Source organism: Penaeus monodon, chromosome 14 (genome assembly GCF_015228065.2).
Source record: "Penaeus monodon isolate SGIC_2016 chromosome 14, NSTDA_Pmon_1, whole genome shotgun sequence".
NCBI classification, from domain to species: Eukaryota; Metazoa; Arthropoda; class Malacostraca; order Decapoda; family Penaeidae; genus Penaeus; species Penaeus monodon.
In genome coordinates, this window is record NC_051399.1 from 3,368,239 (window position 1) to 3,383,238 (window position 15,000).

General features: G+C 43.6%; 3 protein-coding genes across 7 annotated transcripts in view; 1 reads left to right on the top strand and 2 right to left on the bottom strand.

Annotated features, from left to right (window-relative positions):
* LOC119580797 (blastoderm-specific protein 25D-like) overlaps window positions 1-15,000 on the top strand; it is a 49,370-nt gene that overhangs the window by 12,812 nt on the left and 21,558 nt on the right. The window contains exons 7-8 of the mRNA XM_037928916.1: window positions 1,480-1,614; window positions 1,791-1,900. Of these exons, the coding sequence (XP_037784844.1) occupies window positions 1,480-1,614; window positions 1,791-1,900 (245 nt within the window). The remainder of the gene's footprint in view (window positions 1-1,479; window positions 1,615-1,790; window positions 1,901-15,000) is intronic.
* On the bottom strand, window positions 2,555-6,102 carry LOC119580799 (RPII140-upstream gene protein-like). Of its 2 annotated transcripts, none has more exons than XM_037928923.1 (5): window positions 5,848-6,101; window positions 3,900-4,049; window positions 3,664-3,785; window positions 2,965-3,104; window positions 2,555-2,842 (listed from the first exon to the last, which is right to left on the bottom strand). In XM_037928923.1, exons 1-5 carry the CDS (start codon window positions 6,004-6,006, stop codon window positions 2,664-2,666), a joined length of 750 nt encoding a protein of 249 aa, XP_037784851.1. In that variant the 5' UTR covers window positions 6,007-6,101; the 3' UTR covers window positions 2,555-2,663. The 2 variants fall into 2 exon arrangements, with proteins under 2 accessions (XP_037784851.1, XP_037784850.1); XM_037928922.1 differs by having other exon boundaries at window positions 2,581-2,842; window positions 5,817-6,102.
* The window catches only part of LOC119580798 (XK-related protein 7-like), an 11,901-nt gene continuing 3,771 nt past the window's right edge, over window positions 6,871-15,000 (bottom strand). Inside the window, exons 1-10 of one of the 4 annotated variants that reach the window (XM_037928917.1) lie at window positions 13,613-14,096; window positions 10,734-10,868; window positions 10,081-10,184; window positions 9,480-9,602; window positions 9,241-9,364; window positions 8,770-8,905; window positions 8,419-8,618; window positions 8,177-8,317; window positions 7,708-7,902; window positions 6,871-7,475 (exon numbers count right to left, since the gene is read on the bottom strand). In XM_037928917.1, coding sequence (XP_037784845.1) covers window positions 7,314-7,475; window positions 7,708-7,902; window positions 8,177-8,317; window positions 8,419-8,618; window positions 8,770-8,905; window positions 9,241-9,364; window positions 9,480-9,602; window positions 10,081-10,184; window positions 10,734-10,868; window positions 13,613-13,768 — 1,476 coding nt within the window. In that variant the 5' untranslated portion in view covers window positions 13,769-14,096 and the 3' untranslated portion in view covers window positions 6,871-7,313. The other 3 variants (XM_037928920.1, XM_037928919.1, XM_037928918.1) reach the window with 3 other exon arrangements.

The following is a 15,000-nucleotide window of genomic DNA, read 5'->3' on the forward strand; positions in this document are numbered from 1 at the left end:
TAATTGATCATTATTTGGTCTATAGTCCAAATAAAATAAGCAGTGTGCAGCATCATGGAGTTGAAATTGTCCTTTTTTTTTTTTTTTTTTTTTTTCCTTCCTTCCTTCCTTCCTTCCTTCTTTTCTTTCTTTCTTTCTTTCTTTCATGGTAAAAATGAGAAAGTGTTAAAACCGACAATCACACTTTCACTGGCAAAAAAATAATCTGTTGCTGTGATTGTAACAAAAAAAAAAAAAACTCATGTCATGTCCATACATACGCTATGGCATGTGCGTCCGTGCCCCCGGCAGATGGTCCCGCCATGCCATGGCATGTGCGTACATGCCACCCGTCGGCAATGGGTTAATACTGCTCCCTTCTTTCTTTCTCTCCCTATCCCCTTTGTGTATGTGGGTGGGTGGGTTTGTACAGTCTCCCAAGAAAATACTATAGACATGACTACTGAAGTGCTACTGGAATTTGAACAGAACCTACAGGGGTGATATTACTGTAGGGTTGGTATTTGTGGAAGTGAGGTGCACCTTATTCCTTTACTGATATGAAATATATGCCCCTATATACACATCATTTGTATTAAACTATGTGAAAAGCCTGGTATATGACTGCATATATAAAGGCATTTGTTTTGCATTTTCAAGTATTCATTCATGTTCAGAAATGTTCCTGAAAACTGAACAGTATGACGGGTTGGGGTGCCAAATAGATATTGATAAAGGTTATATGTTCTAGGTGTCAAATCATTTCAAATACAATATAAGGGTATCAGTTTTAACATCTTTTACAAATTAGTACATAGGTTTTCCTAATCGTATATGTAGAAAGAGTCCTTAAATAATTTGATGTCACATTTTCATTAGTATGTCAAAGAGCACAATTTTTTTCACTTAACTGTTATCCTGCCATTATAAATGTTGACATATATCAGTGACAGTGACAGTTCCCTCACATAGCACTTTGCAAACAATTTTATGATAAGAAGGTCTTGTTGTATGATTTTGTTTAGTAAATTGATTTTTGTGAAAGTGAAATGGATGATGTTATTTATTAAAGTGTGGCCTTTGTGTTAGTTATGTTAGATGTCACAACTGTTGGAGACATGAGGCATAATTGTAGCATATATTTTATGTAGTTGAAGTTAGCAAAACCTGAAAAGTAACAATAGTTTTTATTTTTTTTATCTTCATTTCCTCCCTTTTTTCACAAAATAAAAAATGTTATCAAATAAGACAGAGGACAATGATTTACTTCACATGTTAATATATTAGCAGAATATCTAACAACTAATTTCTCAACCACCATATTACTTGAACCAACTTCAGCATAAAATTTATAGCAAAGTTTTAATTTTTCCAAAATATTTAGAGTATGTATGTGTAGAGAAAATATTAACATATAGAAAATCAGATTAAAAAAAAAAATGTGTCTATGACAGCCAGTGTTATCTTCATCTAACCAATCTATCAATTCGTCCCAAATAGGTTCTAGAACAGCTGTTCAGCCGACTCGATGTTGACGGCGATGGAAGAATCAGCTTCGAGGAGTTTGTTCACATGTTCCAGAATGGAGGTCCAAGTGGCAACACGTCTTTGGTTATTGACGAGTCACTTCACCAGGTCAGTGCACATTGGGGTGATTTGTCCCAACGAAATTGTCCCTATAGTTAGCTAATGAACTTTTTATATAATAATTTCAAGTGCTTATAATTTACTAAAGTCCCAGGTAATAGGAATAACAGTAATATTCAAAATAAGCAGTTGCGCAGTAATCAAACTGGTTATTTGAATTCCAGGAGACACCAGGTACTCCCCTTAGCCGAATGAGCTCAGTGAGTGAGGACCGACGGGGAGCATCGGGATCAGAATCAGGCGTGTTCTCCGCTATTGACCCCGAGAATACAGGGTGAGTACAAACATCATTTTCAAAGAACTCTTCCGCTGTGCAAGTTACATGAGTATTCTTACTTTTACTGTTGGGTCATTCTTTCTCAAAACTCCCTTATTTAGTGAAATTGCTCAGTGCCACATCTGAGTTATGCTGTAAATTCACATATTGTGGAGCTAATGTCTTTCATGGGCAGAACCAAAATATTTTTAAAAATATAGTGAAATTTTTTTGAGATACAGCCTCTGATCAGACAGGTGTGTATTCACAGTTGCAAATGTTAAAATTGGTATGTTTAGACCTGTATCATTCTTTATCTGACTATTAAAGATATTTACCAGGCTTATAGACAGCAAGTTCAAGATTTAGAGTAACAAGTTTAATATTTAGTTATGCTCTTTACTCAAACACGAGCCTTGAATCATGCCCCATTACTCAGTACACACTGTTTTTCAAGCAAAGTCAAGGACTCCGTACAAATATTTAAATACTATTAAATACTATATGATTTCTGCAATCTGTATCTGTTCATTAGTTTTCTTTTTTCTGCCCGTGAAATATATTAGGCTACAAATTGTGTGAATTTAAAGCAAGTCTGAGAAATGATACTGTCCACCCTTGGGAGAAAGAATAACTTCCATTGGTTTTATGGACACCATTGAAAAACAAATAAAGAAATTGAGTTTTTATTGTTGTACTTTTTTTTTTTCTATTGTGTACATTTCATATACAGGTAAGCCTAGATGGTTATCAATATTTCTACAATGTGTCATCACAAACTCTATTGGCTTTTATTCTCACTAATATTTTCTAACGACATTGATCCAGCCTTTTGATCATGACCACGACTGAGCGAGTCCAAGTCCTCAGATCGTGCTTTTCTAAGAGCTTCTAGTTTCTTTTCCTGATATTCTTCCTTCCATTTGTGTTGCCAGTATCGTACGTCTTCCATGGAAGTCCCTGCAAGGAATAAAACACATTTATATTTACACACACAGGCTTGTAGGTATGGTTTAGTTCACATCTAGGGGTATTCTCTGGTTTATCAAAAAGATTTGCTAATATATTTCTCATAAACATACCTGTCAGGTACATAAGACCCACAGAGACACAGCCAGCAATAGATCCTAAGGCGCTGCCGATTATGCCACCAGCAATTGTAGCACGAGGACCTTGTTTAAACTTGTACAGTGCTCCAGTAATGCCTCCAGCTGCAGCATATCTGTTAAAGAAATTAAAGATATTCCATTTATAATGAACCGTTCATGTCACAAGCCATACTTTTATTAATCATTAACCCAATGCCACTGGGGATGGCACATACGAACATGTCATGACCAAAGTGAGTTTAGTCTATTGTCTTTACACATAGAGAGCTCCACAAGTACTGAGTCACTAGTGAGCCGATTACTAGTACTACCTTTCCCATCTCTTTACCCTTGTCCTTGATTTTCAGAAATATTTATTTTTCATTTTAATGTCTTCAGTGATAAACAACATTGATATTGATGGCATTAGTAAAAAGAAAGATTTTTCCCAAAAAAACTCAAGGAAAAATAAAGTAAGGTAAGGTCACAGTATCAACTAATTGACTACTTGGTAGCTAATCAGTTGTGGAGCCGTCAGTGTGTAGAGACATATCACAAACCAGCACTATAGTCAACACTACAATTTCCAAAAAGCAGCACTGGGTTAAGTAAATAGGGAAAGACAGTGACAATATAGCTCTTTTTTCACAGTATTTGTTCTCATGGAATGAAAGTGGTTAGGAGATAACTTACTCAAGAACTGAAGACTTTCCTCTATACACTGATATTACAGTAGTGCATAATGTGAATGAACCACAAAATAAACCTAATCTCCATCCCCACATCCATGCACCACGGGCAAATCCCAAAGTAACCTGTATAGAATAAAAATAGATATACTTAGTAAAAACATCTCATTTCCAAGACAACTCTAGTATATTGCATATTTTGCCATTAATTAGAGTGCATATACAAAATACACAGGGTACCTTATCCTGAAGTTGCTTTTTGGCTTCAAAATGATTCTGGAATGCAGTAGCTTGATTTTTTTCGATGAACCGCATGTAGTTATCTCGAGAGTGAATTGTGCCACCTATGATTGTCCCTGTAAATGTTCCCATTAAAGCGCCTTGTACTACCTGCAACAGAATGCAGGTATCTTGAAGTATTCTTAATTTTATGTTATGTAAATATTATGTTAGATGCTATCACAGGATTTAAAAACAAAAATATGGTGCATTTATATTAATACAGTCCATTATATATGTATAGATATATTGCAAACATGGATTTTTTTCACACCTAATTTGGTTTAAGTTTCTCTAATTTAACCTATTGGTTGCAGTTGTTATGACTGCCAGGTCCACTGTTATTTTAGTTCAATTATAGTGTTTATAAGTCCTTAGTCAATCATTAGGCCTTGTTATCTCACTGGTTAATTTTTTTTCCCCTTCGTTTTTTTAAAAGATTCACATTTATTAGAAAAAAAAAAAAATCCAAAAATTAAAGGAATGGGGAAAGCAGGTCGGGTCACCAGCACTTACTAATTACTTGGTGGCTAAGCACTTATGGAACCATCAATATGTAACAAAATTCACAAAACAACAGTGGATAATACATGAAATGGCAACCAGTAGGTGTAGTGTTATCTCAGTAAAAACGATGCAAAAAAAATAATAAAAAAAATAAATACTAGTGATATCTGTAAATTAATAACTAGGTGGACACATTGACTGACACAAGCACACAAATATCACATTATATACTTAATGGCTCAGTGGGCTAAGGTGCCTAGGGTAATACTTTAGTTAAAGCCTCTATGGCACAGAGAGTGATTAGAAACCCATGTACTCCTAGCATACACTGGCAGGTGGTGACCTACAGAATCTGAAAGTTGAGGCTTTCGCTTATATTTAGAGACACTTCAGACACACACAGAGAGCTGGACTGGCATGTCGTGTCTGTCAGCCAATCCCCTCGAGCTGTTTCATGCCACATCCAACGGTGATTAGCTGTGGCATCGGAGGCACCACTCTGGCTCTCTGTCTGAGGTGTTCCAAGTGTCTGAATGTAAACAATAGCCTTAACCTTTGGATTCTGTAAGTTGCTACCTCTCCCTGTATGGTAGGAATAGAAGGGTTCCTAGTTACACTGCACCATAGACGTTCAAACTAGAGTATTTCCCAGGCATCTTAGCCCACTCAACCAGTGAGGTTACAATGTGATATTTATCCTTACATTACTTAAATTATTCTATGACCAATTCTTCCACTGTTAATTCAGGCCTCATGAATTACTTTGTAGATCACAAAGAAAGTATTAAGTGTTTATTCATTAGACTATGACAAATTGAACTAGCTTGACATTTAAGCATTTTGAGGCACAAGACAGTTATATAGTATGTATTGCAAAAGGCAGGAGAGGGTTGGTACCTCTCATCTTGTATAACTACAGAACGAGTGTTCATTTTACATTATAATATTAGGATCAGGTGGTTTTATTTTGTGCAGATTTCTGTGCTGAACTGGATTCAGTTTGGTAGGGTTCAGCTGTAGATCCTGTATGAACTTATGCATGCTTCATTGATGAAGTTATGTCAAAATTGTTCTCCCTGTAAAAGTAATACCTATAGTGCCATGGGATCGTAGGACATAATCTGGGAAGAACAAAAAGCTAAAGATTACCCACAGCAAAGAGATCCTTTGAGATGTGTCAAACCTTAATTTTGAAAACATTATGAAACTATCCAAGGTATCCTAGCAAAAAAAGGAAAAGTCAGCATTTCTTGTGCAAACAACGCCCCAGGTGCAAAGTTGTCGTTGCACAGAAGACAGAAGGAAACAAGTTATCGCGAGGGGAGCAGAAAGAAACAAGTTATCGCGAGGGAGGGTTAGGGCATCGATTACCATGCTGAGCTCGGGACTCATCTCGCCATACTCGTCGTAGGTGAACATGAGCCGTAGTCGGTCCCACCCGGTCTCGTCCGTGGGAACCTTCGCCTCCTTCACCGTCCGGACGTCTCGGTCGATGGAGTCCGGGTTCCCGAAGACGGAGAGGATGTTTATCCCGAGCAGCGCACCTCCGGGATGCCGCCATCTTCTTATATTGTGGCGAAAAGCGGCGAAGTGAGGGTAGAACTTGGAGTAGTGTCCGCCGCCCGTCGCCGCCATCTTTGTTGTTATTGTTTGGGGGAATCAGCTGATCGAGGGACGACTCGCACTGAGCGCTGATTGGCTAAGGCGCCGCGAGGACTCAAATCGCACCAATCAGCGACGAGTTTGTGGTGGTCCTTTGGTATTTCTTATGAATGAGTTGAATATATTTTTTTCCCCATAAAGTGAACACGTTTTGTGGAGAAAGTGTCACTCTTCGGATACCGCATTCGTGTATGCGTGATTGGCGAAAAAGATCAAATCAATCTTCATTATAGTTTCACTTAGCGGTCTATCAGGTCGATATTTAAAGGGATACGCACTCCCTCAGTTACACTCCGTCTCTCTCTCTCTCTCTCTCTCTCTCTCTCTCTCTCTCTCTCTCTCTCTCTCTCTCTCTCTCTCTCTCTCGCTCTCGCTCTCGCTTTCCCTCCCCCCCTCTCTCTCTCGCTCTCGCTTTCCCTCCCCCCCCCTCTCTCTCTCCTCTCTCTCTCTCTCTCTCTCCCTCTCTCTCTCTCTCTCTCTCCTCTCTCTCTCTCTCTCTCTCTCCCTCCCTCCCTCCCTCCCTCCCTCCCTCCCTCCCTCCCTCCCTCCCCTTTTTCCTCCCTCCCACCCTCCCTCCTCTCTCTCTCTCTTTCACTCCTTTCCTTCGCACCCCCTCCCTCGATGAGAATATTTGAAAATTATCTTACAAAGTGTTGACTAGCATACGACTAAGATTTCCTTTTTTCACGGGTGTTGATAACCTCCTTTCCAGTTTCCATTCCCCCTTTCCCCCCCTTCAGGTTTGCTTAAATGATAGGTTTTATTATTGCTCGTGAAGTTTTTTATTTATAGTATGTACAAGAACTGTGCTATTACAGGTATAAAGTTGTAAATATAAAAATGCATATGATACAGCATAGAAGCGTTTCTCTCTCTTTCTCACTCCTCACTCTCACACACACACACACACACACATACACACACACACACACACACACACACACACACACACACACACACACACACACACACACACACACACACACACACTGCCCCCTTGACTCCTTATATTATAATATTCTCTCACACTCCTCCATTACAAAAAAAGCAAGTGATATGAAATTTACAGTAAATGATTTGCGAATGGAGATGACGGCGATGATTTCAAAACTCGAGATGACTAGTGAGGTAAATCAGGCGCAAGGCTAATGGGTTGTCAACAGCGGTCCAAGCCGCGCGTGCCTGCCAGCGTCATGCACGGCAGGTTCACTCTCGCCATGACGCCTGGTTCCTGCCCGAGACGATTCTGTTGTGGTCGGGGTGGAGGAAGGCGTAGTAACCGATCAGGCTGCAGAGGCCGATCATCCACAGGGCCTCCACGCTGAAGACCATCGTCACTAGGAACCACAGCTGGTACGCCTGCCGCATCTGCAACGCGACGGAGGGGATGGATGAGTCGGTGTTCGCGGAGAAGTGAGTTTTGCGGCGTGAGGACCGGTTGCATGGGAGAAGTTTTGGGTGGTTTTTATGGGGGGATAGTTTAAAGGCGGCGATTAGTTGACATTAGAGATGATTACGCCTAGTTTCGTCTTTATGGAATTGGGGTTTTATTACTTATTACACGAACGCGCGGGTGACGGGAAAGACAGTGCGAACTCACCTCCACATACCAGACGGCGATCATGGTGGTGTTCTCGGCGAAACTGATGGTGTAGAAGAAGGTCATCCTCTTGCGGGACGGCGTGTCCTTCAGGTTAATGTAGCAGAAGATGTGCACGATCCCCATGACGCCGTTGTAGAGCAGCTCCAGCACGGGCCGCCGCGAGCCTTCGTCGTTAGAGCAGAAGGTCGTGTTCTGACGGAGGGAGAGAGAGAAAAGAAAAGGCGGGTGGCAGGAGGCGCTCGTGGGAAGAGGACCCTGGCTTTTGAGGGATTGGGGATGATATTTTTTTTTTTTTTTTTTTTTTTTTTGGGGGGGGGGAGGGGGGGGGATTAAGGAGTTTTCAACCACGAGAAGTATTGGGGGGAATTTTCTACCACGGTAAAAGATGTGGGAGAATTTCTTTCAAGCGTGGGGAACAGGTAGGGCTTCAACCCCGCTTAGAGACCGGGAGATTGCGAGGCCTTACCTGAGCGTGTATCCAGACGGTCATGATGACCCAGTGCACGAAGAGCACGATGCCGGCGATGAGGGCGAACGGGATGAAGACCCTGCCGTCGCTGGTCATGCGAGGGAAGAACACGCTGTGGTTGTTTTCTTCCTCGGGAGGCTGCGGGCAGAGCGGGGGAGAGGAGAGAGGAGTTCCGTCTTTTTATTCTCGGATTTCTTAAGTCATTCATGGTGCACGGTTAGCATGGGAACGAGACTCACGATGATGGAGGCAAAGGTGGCGATGGCGATGACCCTGGAGGCGACCATGCCGGAGCGCCAGAAGAGGCAGGTGGTGGTGCCGCCGCAGGACAGCTGCTCCTTGTTGGGCACGGAGCGGCGGAGCTCATCCTGGTAGGACACCAGCGACCACGAGATGGCCATCACGCCCACCAGCACCTTCCACACCTGCACCGCGATGGCTGAGAGGGCGTGGGGCGTCGTTAGGCACGTCGGGATTGGGTGTTCAACGGGCGAGATAGTGGTAAACCACTATCTCGAGTACGTTAGATTTTGGATAAAATTCAGATTAAGAACTACGGGAGGAGCAGTTTTAGTCAAGTCAGCACTTACTGAAGGTGTTGTTTGTATCGGTGCCCGTGATGATCTCGGGACTGCGGTAGAGGAGGAAGATCTGGAAGACCAGCTGCGGCGCGTCCTGCAGGAAGCTGTGCATCATGTCCAGCATCGCCGTGTCCCGAGAAATGACCTGCGAGGGGAAGGGGAGCGGGTCTGTTGCCGTCATTATAGACTTGCGTAGTCTGCACACCCAGTGAATGAATACGTATGTCTCTCTCTCTCTCTCTCTCTCTCTCTCTCTCTCTCTCTCTCTCTCTCTCTCTCTCTCTCTCTCTCTCTCTCTCTTCTCTTTCTCTTTCTCTTTCTCTTTCTCTTTCTCTTTCTCTTTCTCTTTCTCTCTCTCTCTCTCTCTCTTCTCTCTCTCTCTCTCTCTCTCTCTCTCTCTCTCTCTCTCTCTCTCTCTCTCTCTCTCTCTCTCTCTCTCTCTCTCTCTCTCTCTCTCTCTCTCTTTGCATGCAAGCCCACCATCTGAAGCACCGCGTGGACCTCTCCCTTGGGCGTCCTCCTCATGACGGCGCCGTGCTCGCCCATCTCCACCTCGCGAACCTCCCGTTGCATCTTCAGCCCGTATCGCATGATATCTAAGTATCTGCAGCGGGAGACCTTGTCTTAACAGGCGCGAAATACCGGGGCAGTAAACACACGGACAGGAATTTAGCACATGATGAAAGGGTGCTGCGTTAGTGAGAGGTTTGCAAGCATACCTGATGAGGGGCCCGAGGAGGAGGAGGTGAAGGATGACCCGAACCGTTGCTTGGCCTCGACTCATCTTGTGCAGGACGCAGTAGTCTCCGAGACACAGCTTGTTCTGGTAATACCACAACAGACTGCCGGCGGAGAACAAAAAAAAAAAGATAAATAGTAAGAAAAAAGAAAAGAAAAGAAAAAGAATATATATATATAAATTATATATATATATATATATATATATATATATATATATATATATATATATATATATATATTTATATATTTATATATATATATATATATATATATATATATATATATATATTTATATATATATATATATATATATATATATATATATATATGTATGTATGTATGTGTGCGTTTGTATATATATGTGTGTGTGTGTGTGTGTGTGTGTGTGTGTGTGTGTGTGTGTGTGTGTGTGTGTGTGTGTTTGCATAAGGAACTGCTTCCATCGATCGGCGAGTTTCCAAAAACCGGCCACGAGAAGGGTAAACAAACCAGAATTGTACAAACGGCATTCGAGCGCGTTTTAAGCATTCATAAACATTTTCCAAGCTCAGTGACGAAGCAGCTGGGTGTCCCGCTTACCTGAAAAGATTCAGGATGACCATGGGGATGACGATGATGCAGAGCGTGATGATGAACCAGGTCATTGCCTCCTCGCTCGCCGCCTCGTCCGTGGCGTCGACGGCCTGGGGAGCCACAGAGGCATCGTCATCTCTCTCTTTCTCTTTCTGTCCTTTTCTTTCTTTCTCTCTCTTTCTTTCTCTCTCTTTTTTTCTCTCTTTCTCTTTTTTTCTTTATTTTTTTTCTCTGTCTCTCTGTCTCTCTCTCTCTCTCTCTCTCTCTCTCTCTCTCTCTCTCTCTCTCTCTCTCTCTCTCTCTCTCTCTCTCTCTCTTCTCTCTTCTCTCTTCTCTCTTCTCTCTTCTCTCTCCCCTCTCCCTCCCTCCCTCCCTCCCTCCCTCCCTCCCCCCTTGATTTCAATTTCAAGGCCTTCTTACCCTTGCCACGTTCTCCCATAGGCCTACCAGACACCCTCTTTCCACCCTATAGGCCTACCAGACACCCTCTTTCCACCCTATAGGCCTACCAGACACCCTCTTTCCACCCTATAGGCCTACCAGACACCCTCTTTCCACCCTACAGGCCTACCAGACACCCTCTTTCCACCCTATAGGCCTACCAGACACCCTCTTTCCACCCTAAACGGCGACTAAGCGCGCAGTAGCTGATCGTTCACCTGGCGCCACAGGACGTAGGCGAGGAGGGCGTCGGACACGATGTCCACGACGAAGAGGACGATGTTGACCGCCACGCCCACCGCCCCCATCAGGCCGAAGGAGGCGTTGACGTGGACGGGCGGGTCGCGCAGCATCTGGAGAGGGGAGGGGGGGGGTTAGATTTTTTTTTATTATTATTATTATCATTATCATTATTATTATTATTATTATTATTATTATTATCGCTATTATTATTGATATAATTGTTATTATTATTATTATTATTATTATTATTATTATTATTATTATTGTTATCGCTATTATTATTAATGTTATAATTGTTATTATTATTATTATTATTATTATTGTTATTACTTATTTATTATTATTGTTGTTGTTGTTGTTGTTGTTGTTGTTATTGTTATTATTTAATATTTTATGATTGATATTAACATCGATATCGTATAATCTCCATCGTAATAGCATCATTATCACCATTATCACACACTCAGAAATATTATCTTTTTGCGTTACAACATGTTTACGTAACGAAGCTTCCTGTTTGCCGGAGGTTTAGTGTCCCCCCCCCCACACACACCCCCTCCACCCACCCCCACCCCCACCCCCACACACCCACAACAGGTAATTGTATAACGGCGGTCAGTCTTATAGGGGTGGGTGGGGGTGGGGGTGGAGGGGAAAGAAGGGGGGGGTAGTGTTTCCATGGCGACGGGTCTTTAGTTTGCTGGGCGTGTTTTAGTCTGTCTGTCTGTGTTTTTGTCTGCATGATGATGATTCGGCGTCTTTGTGGCGTTTTTTTTTTTTTTCTTTCTTTCTTTCTTTCTTTCTTTCTTTTCTTTCTTTCTTTAATTTTTATTTATTTTTTTTCTGTTTTTCCTTTTTCTTTCCTTCTCTCTTCTTCTTCTTCGTCTTCTCTTTGTCTTTGTTTATTGCTTGATTAAGTCCTTCCTCTTTTTTCAGCTCTATGTTCTCTCTTCATTTTCTTCTTCTTTCCTTCTTTCCTTCCTTCCTTCCTTCCTTCCATCCTTCCTTCCTCCATCCTCCCTTCCCTCCATCCTTCCTTCCCTCCTTGCTCCCTTCCTTCCATCCTTCCTCTTTTCCTTCCTTCCTTCCTTCTTCTTTTCCTTCCTTCCTTTCTTCCTTCCTTCCTTCCATCCTTCCTTCCTCCCTTCCTTCCGTCCTTCCTTCCTCCTTCCTTCCTTCTTCCTTCCATTCCTTTCCTCCCTTCCATTCTTCCTTCCATCCTTCCTTCCATCCATCCTTCCTTCCCTCCCTCCTTCCTTCCTTCCGTCCATCCTTCCTTCCTTCCTTCCTTTTTTCCTTCTTTTCCGTCTTATTCTTATTCTTATTCTTATTCTTATTCTTTTAACGGTCCAGTAATAACTAGTTACAACTTGATCCCGCAAGTCTGCCGGCTTTTGTATTGGACTAAAAATTTGCATATTTAAACTGTCCATTGTTTTCATAAATGTATAGGATGATGGTGTGACCTGGATTTTTGGAAAGTCATTAGCGTATGTCCTGTTATTTCTTGCCTCTCTCTCTCTCTCTCTCTCTCTCTCTCTCTCTCTCTCTCTCTCTCTCTTTCTGTTGTATTTCTGTCTGTTCTATATCTGTCTATTTGTCTGTCTTTCTTTCTGTCTCTCCGTTTCTCCCAACCCTTTGCATTTGCTCCAATCCTCTCTCTCTCTCTCTCTCTCTCTCTCTCTCTCTCTCTCTCTCTGGTCTTCCTCCCGCCCTCTTCTTTCTTTCTTCCAATTTCTCTTCCTCTTGGCCTCCTTCCCTGCCCTTTCTTAATCTATAATTGTTGCGTGCTTAAGAGGTTTATTTTTGGAAATCACCGATCATTCATTTTGAAAAAGACGCGAGTTTCAACATTTAAACGGGATGATTGCCGCCATGAGTCACGTGATCCGCCAGCCAGTGAAGCGGGATTTAGCTGATAATATTTATTATCACGTGATCAGTGTCGCTATAAGAGGAATCTTTGTCAAAGTTCCGTGTGGGAAAACCAGCGTTACACACACACACGCTCGCATTTTTTTTTTATATGATTAGTGTTTTCCTTCGTTTGATGTGAGGGTTATTGTCCCTGGGTTTTTGAATTTGCACCGTTGGCGAAGGCTCATATTTCGATGTTATGAATAGCATTATTGTGGAATCCATTACACCAGCAACACTATTTTCAATAGTATTGCCCCCTAACTGCATTTTAACTCTGGATTGAACTCGGATTGTGGCAAGCACTTTCGCGGTCTCCCCCACCCCCTTCCGTTCAGCAGAAAGCAGAAGCGTGTGCGTGCCAGTCGGTCTGCTTTCCCCACGCTAAGGGCTTTCCCCGCGAGCAGCCTTTTTCTTAATGGCACCCTCCTCCCCAAACGCGCAGGAGCTCACCTCAGGTCGGAGTAGCGATCCCGCCTCGGACGCACCTTCCATCGTTAATTGGCGGTTAGTTAGTCGTGTGTTTTTTTTCGGCAGGTGAGCGGCTACATGCCCTCGCGGGACTGGAACTGCAGTGTGTGTGTTTGGGGAGCAGTGAGTGACGGCCTGTCTGGCTGGCTGGCTGGCTGGAGTGCACCCCAGTGTGTCCGAACAGGCGCTATCTCGCTACATGACAGAACGCTCGAAATGCCTAGGGAGCAGGAGGTTTTATTTAGTCTCGGGCGCCCGTGTTTCGGAGAAGGAAACGTACGGGAGAAAAGAGAGGGAGAGAACGGACAGACTGCGCAGTATAATCCCCCCTCCATCCCTTGAGCCCTATGCTAATAATTCGGTCACACTTTCTTTCGTTGGATTTCGACAAGGCATGCACTCGTTCGGACGTTTCAGCGGTCCTTGCGAGAGGCACAACGCCACCTGATTAGTGATGAGCCCTGACCTTGTAGAGTGGCGGTGGGTGTCCGTGGGGCGAAGCGAGAACAGTCGTCGCCCGTGCGCAGTGGAGAGGCGCCTTTTGGGTCCCTGTTAGTGCGCAGGGGTACAGGTCAGCTGGTACTGGGGCACGGTCGGACGCGTCCCACCAGCGCCACCTCATTTGCCTGGCTGCGTCGCTGATACATTATCTGGCCGATAAAACAAACCTCGGGTCTCCACGTGGGTCGGTGGCTCTGTCCTCACTCGGCGGGCTCCTGGGTTGGCATCGGGAGCACCAGGATCAGCAACTCGGTCTGGGTCCTTCCCGTGGCGTCGCGTTGGACCATCCTCCTCGCGCGAAGACTCTGCAATTGCACGCTCAGGAAGGCAGCATGACACGGGAACAGAACACTTGGAAGAGAATGAACAGAACAGGCGAAGGGGTGATCGGAAGGAACGAATGCGTAGTGGTGGCCGTCACCTGATCTCGTGCAACACTGACCCGCCTTGAGTTGCTCACACCCTGCCCCGCGCGACGCCACGCACCTGCATACGCACACACCTTTTTCTGTTGTTCGCTACTGACGGGGGAAGAGGGAGGGGGAGGGGAGGGATAGTAAGGAGGAAGTACACGGTTGTATTTCTCCTCTCTCTCTCTCTCTCTCTCTCTCTCTCTCTCTCTCTCTCTCTCTCTCTCTCTCTCTCTATATATATATATATATATATATATATATATATATATATATATATATATATATATGTATATATATATATTTAATTTTTTTTCTTTCTTTCTTTCTTTCTTTCTTTCTTTCTTTTTTTCTCCCTCCCTCCCCCCCCCCTCATGTTCACAATAACAAGAGGAAATGCTTGGCTGGTGACGGGGAGTGACTTTTCATTCATTAGGGGCGAGGGGAGCGGGGCAGGCGAGGCGGGAGGTGAATATTAAGGCTCCTCACCCACCGGCTTCTTAATGCTGTGTGAGAGAGGAGCGTCGGGAAGAGGTTCTCGAAGTGGAATTGTTTTTTTATAATGATTATGGTTTCTAGGATTGTTAGGTTAGAAACATAAAGTATGGAGATTTTTCTCTCTTTCTCTCTCTCTCTCTCTCTCTCTCTCTCTCTCTCTCTCTCTCTCTCTCTCCTCTCTCTCTCTCTCTCTCTCTCTCTCTCTCTCTTTCTTTCTCTCTCTTTCTCTCTCTCGCTCTCTCTCTCTCTTCTTTCTTCTCTTTCTCTCTCTCTCTCTCTCTCTCTCTCTCTCTCTCTCTCTCTCTCTGAGAGTGGTGTGGTGCAGCGGTAGCGATCTCGTCTAGCAATCTTGCTGACCTGCGTTCAAATCCCTCGCCGCCAGTGGATGGCAACCCCGGCCATTCCTTGCACACAGGGGGTCATTTAGAAGCAAAATGAAACACAA

Coding starts and splice junctions, on each gene's coding strand:
- LOC119580799 (XM_037928922.1), bottom strand. CDS start 6,080: ATGGCGGCGACGGGCGGCGGACACTACTCCAAGTTCTACCCTCACTTC. Junction 4,050..5,816: donor TGAGTCCCGAGCTCAGCATG/GTAATCGATGCC, acceptor ATTCTGTTGCAG/GTAGTACAAGGCGCTTTAAT. Junction 3,105..3,663: donor GGAAAGTCTTCAGTTCTTGA/GTAAGTTATCTC, acceptor TTTCTTTAACAG/ATATGCTGCAGCTGGAGGCA.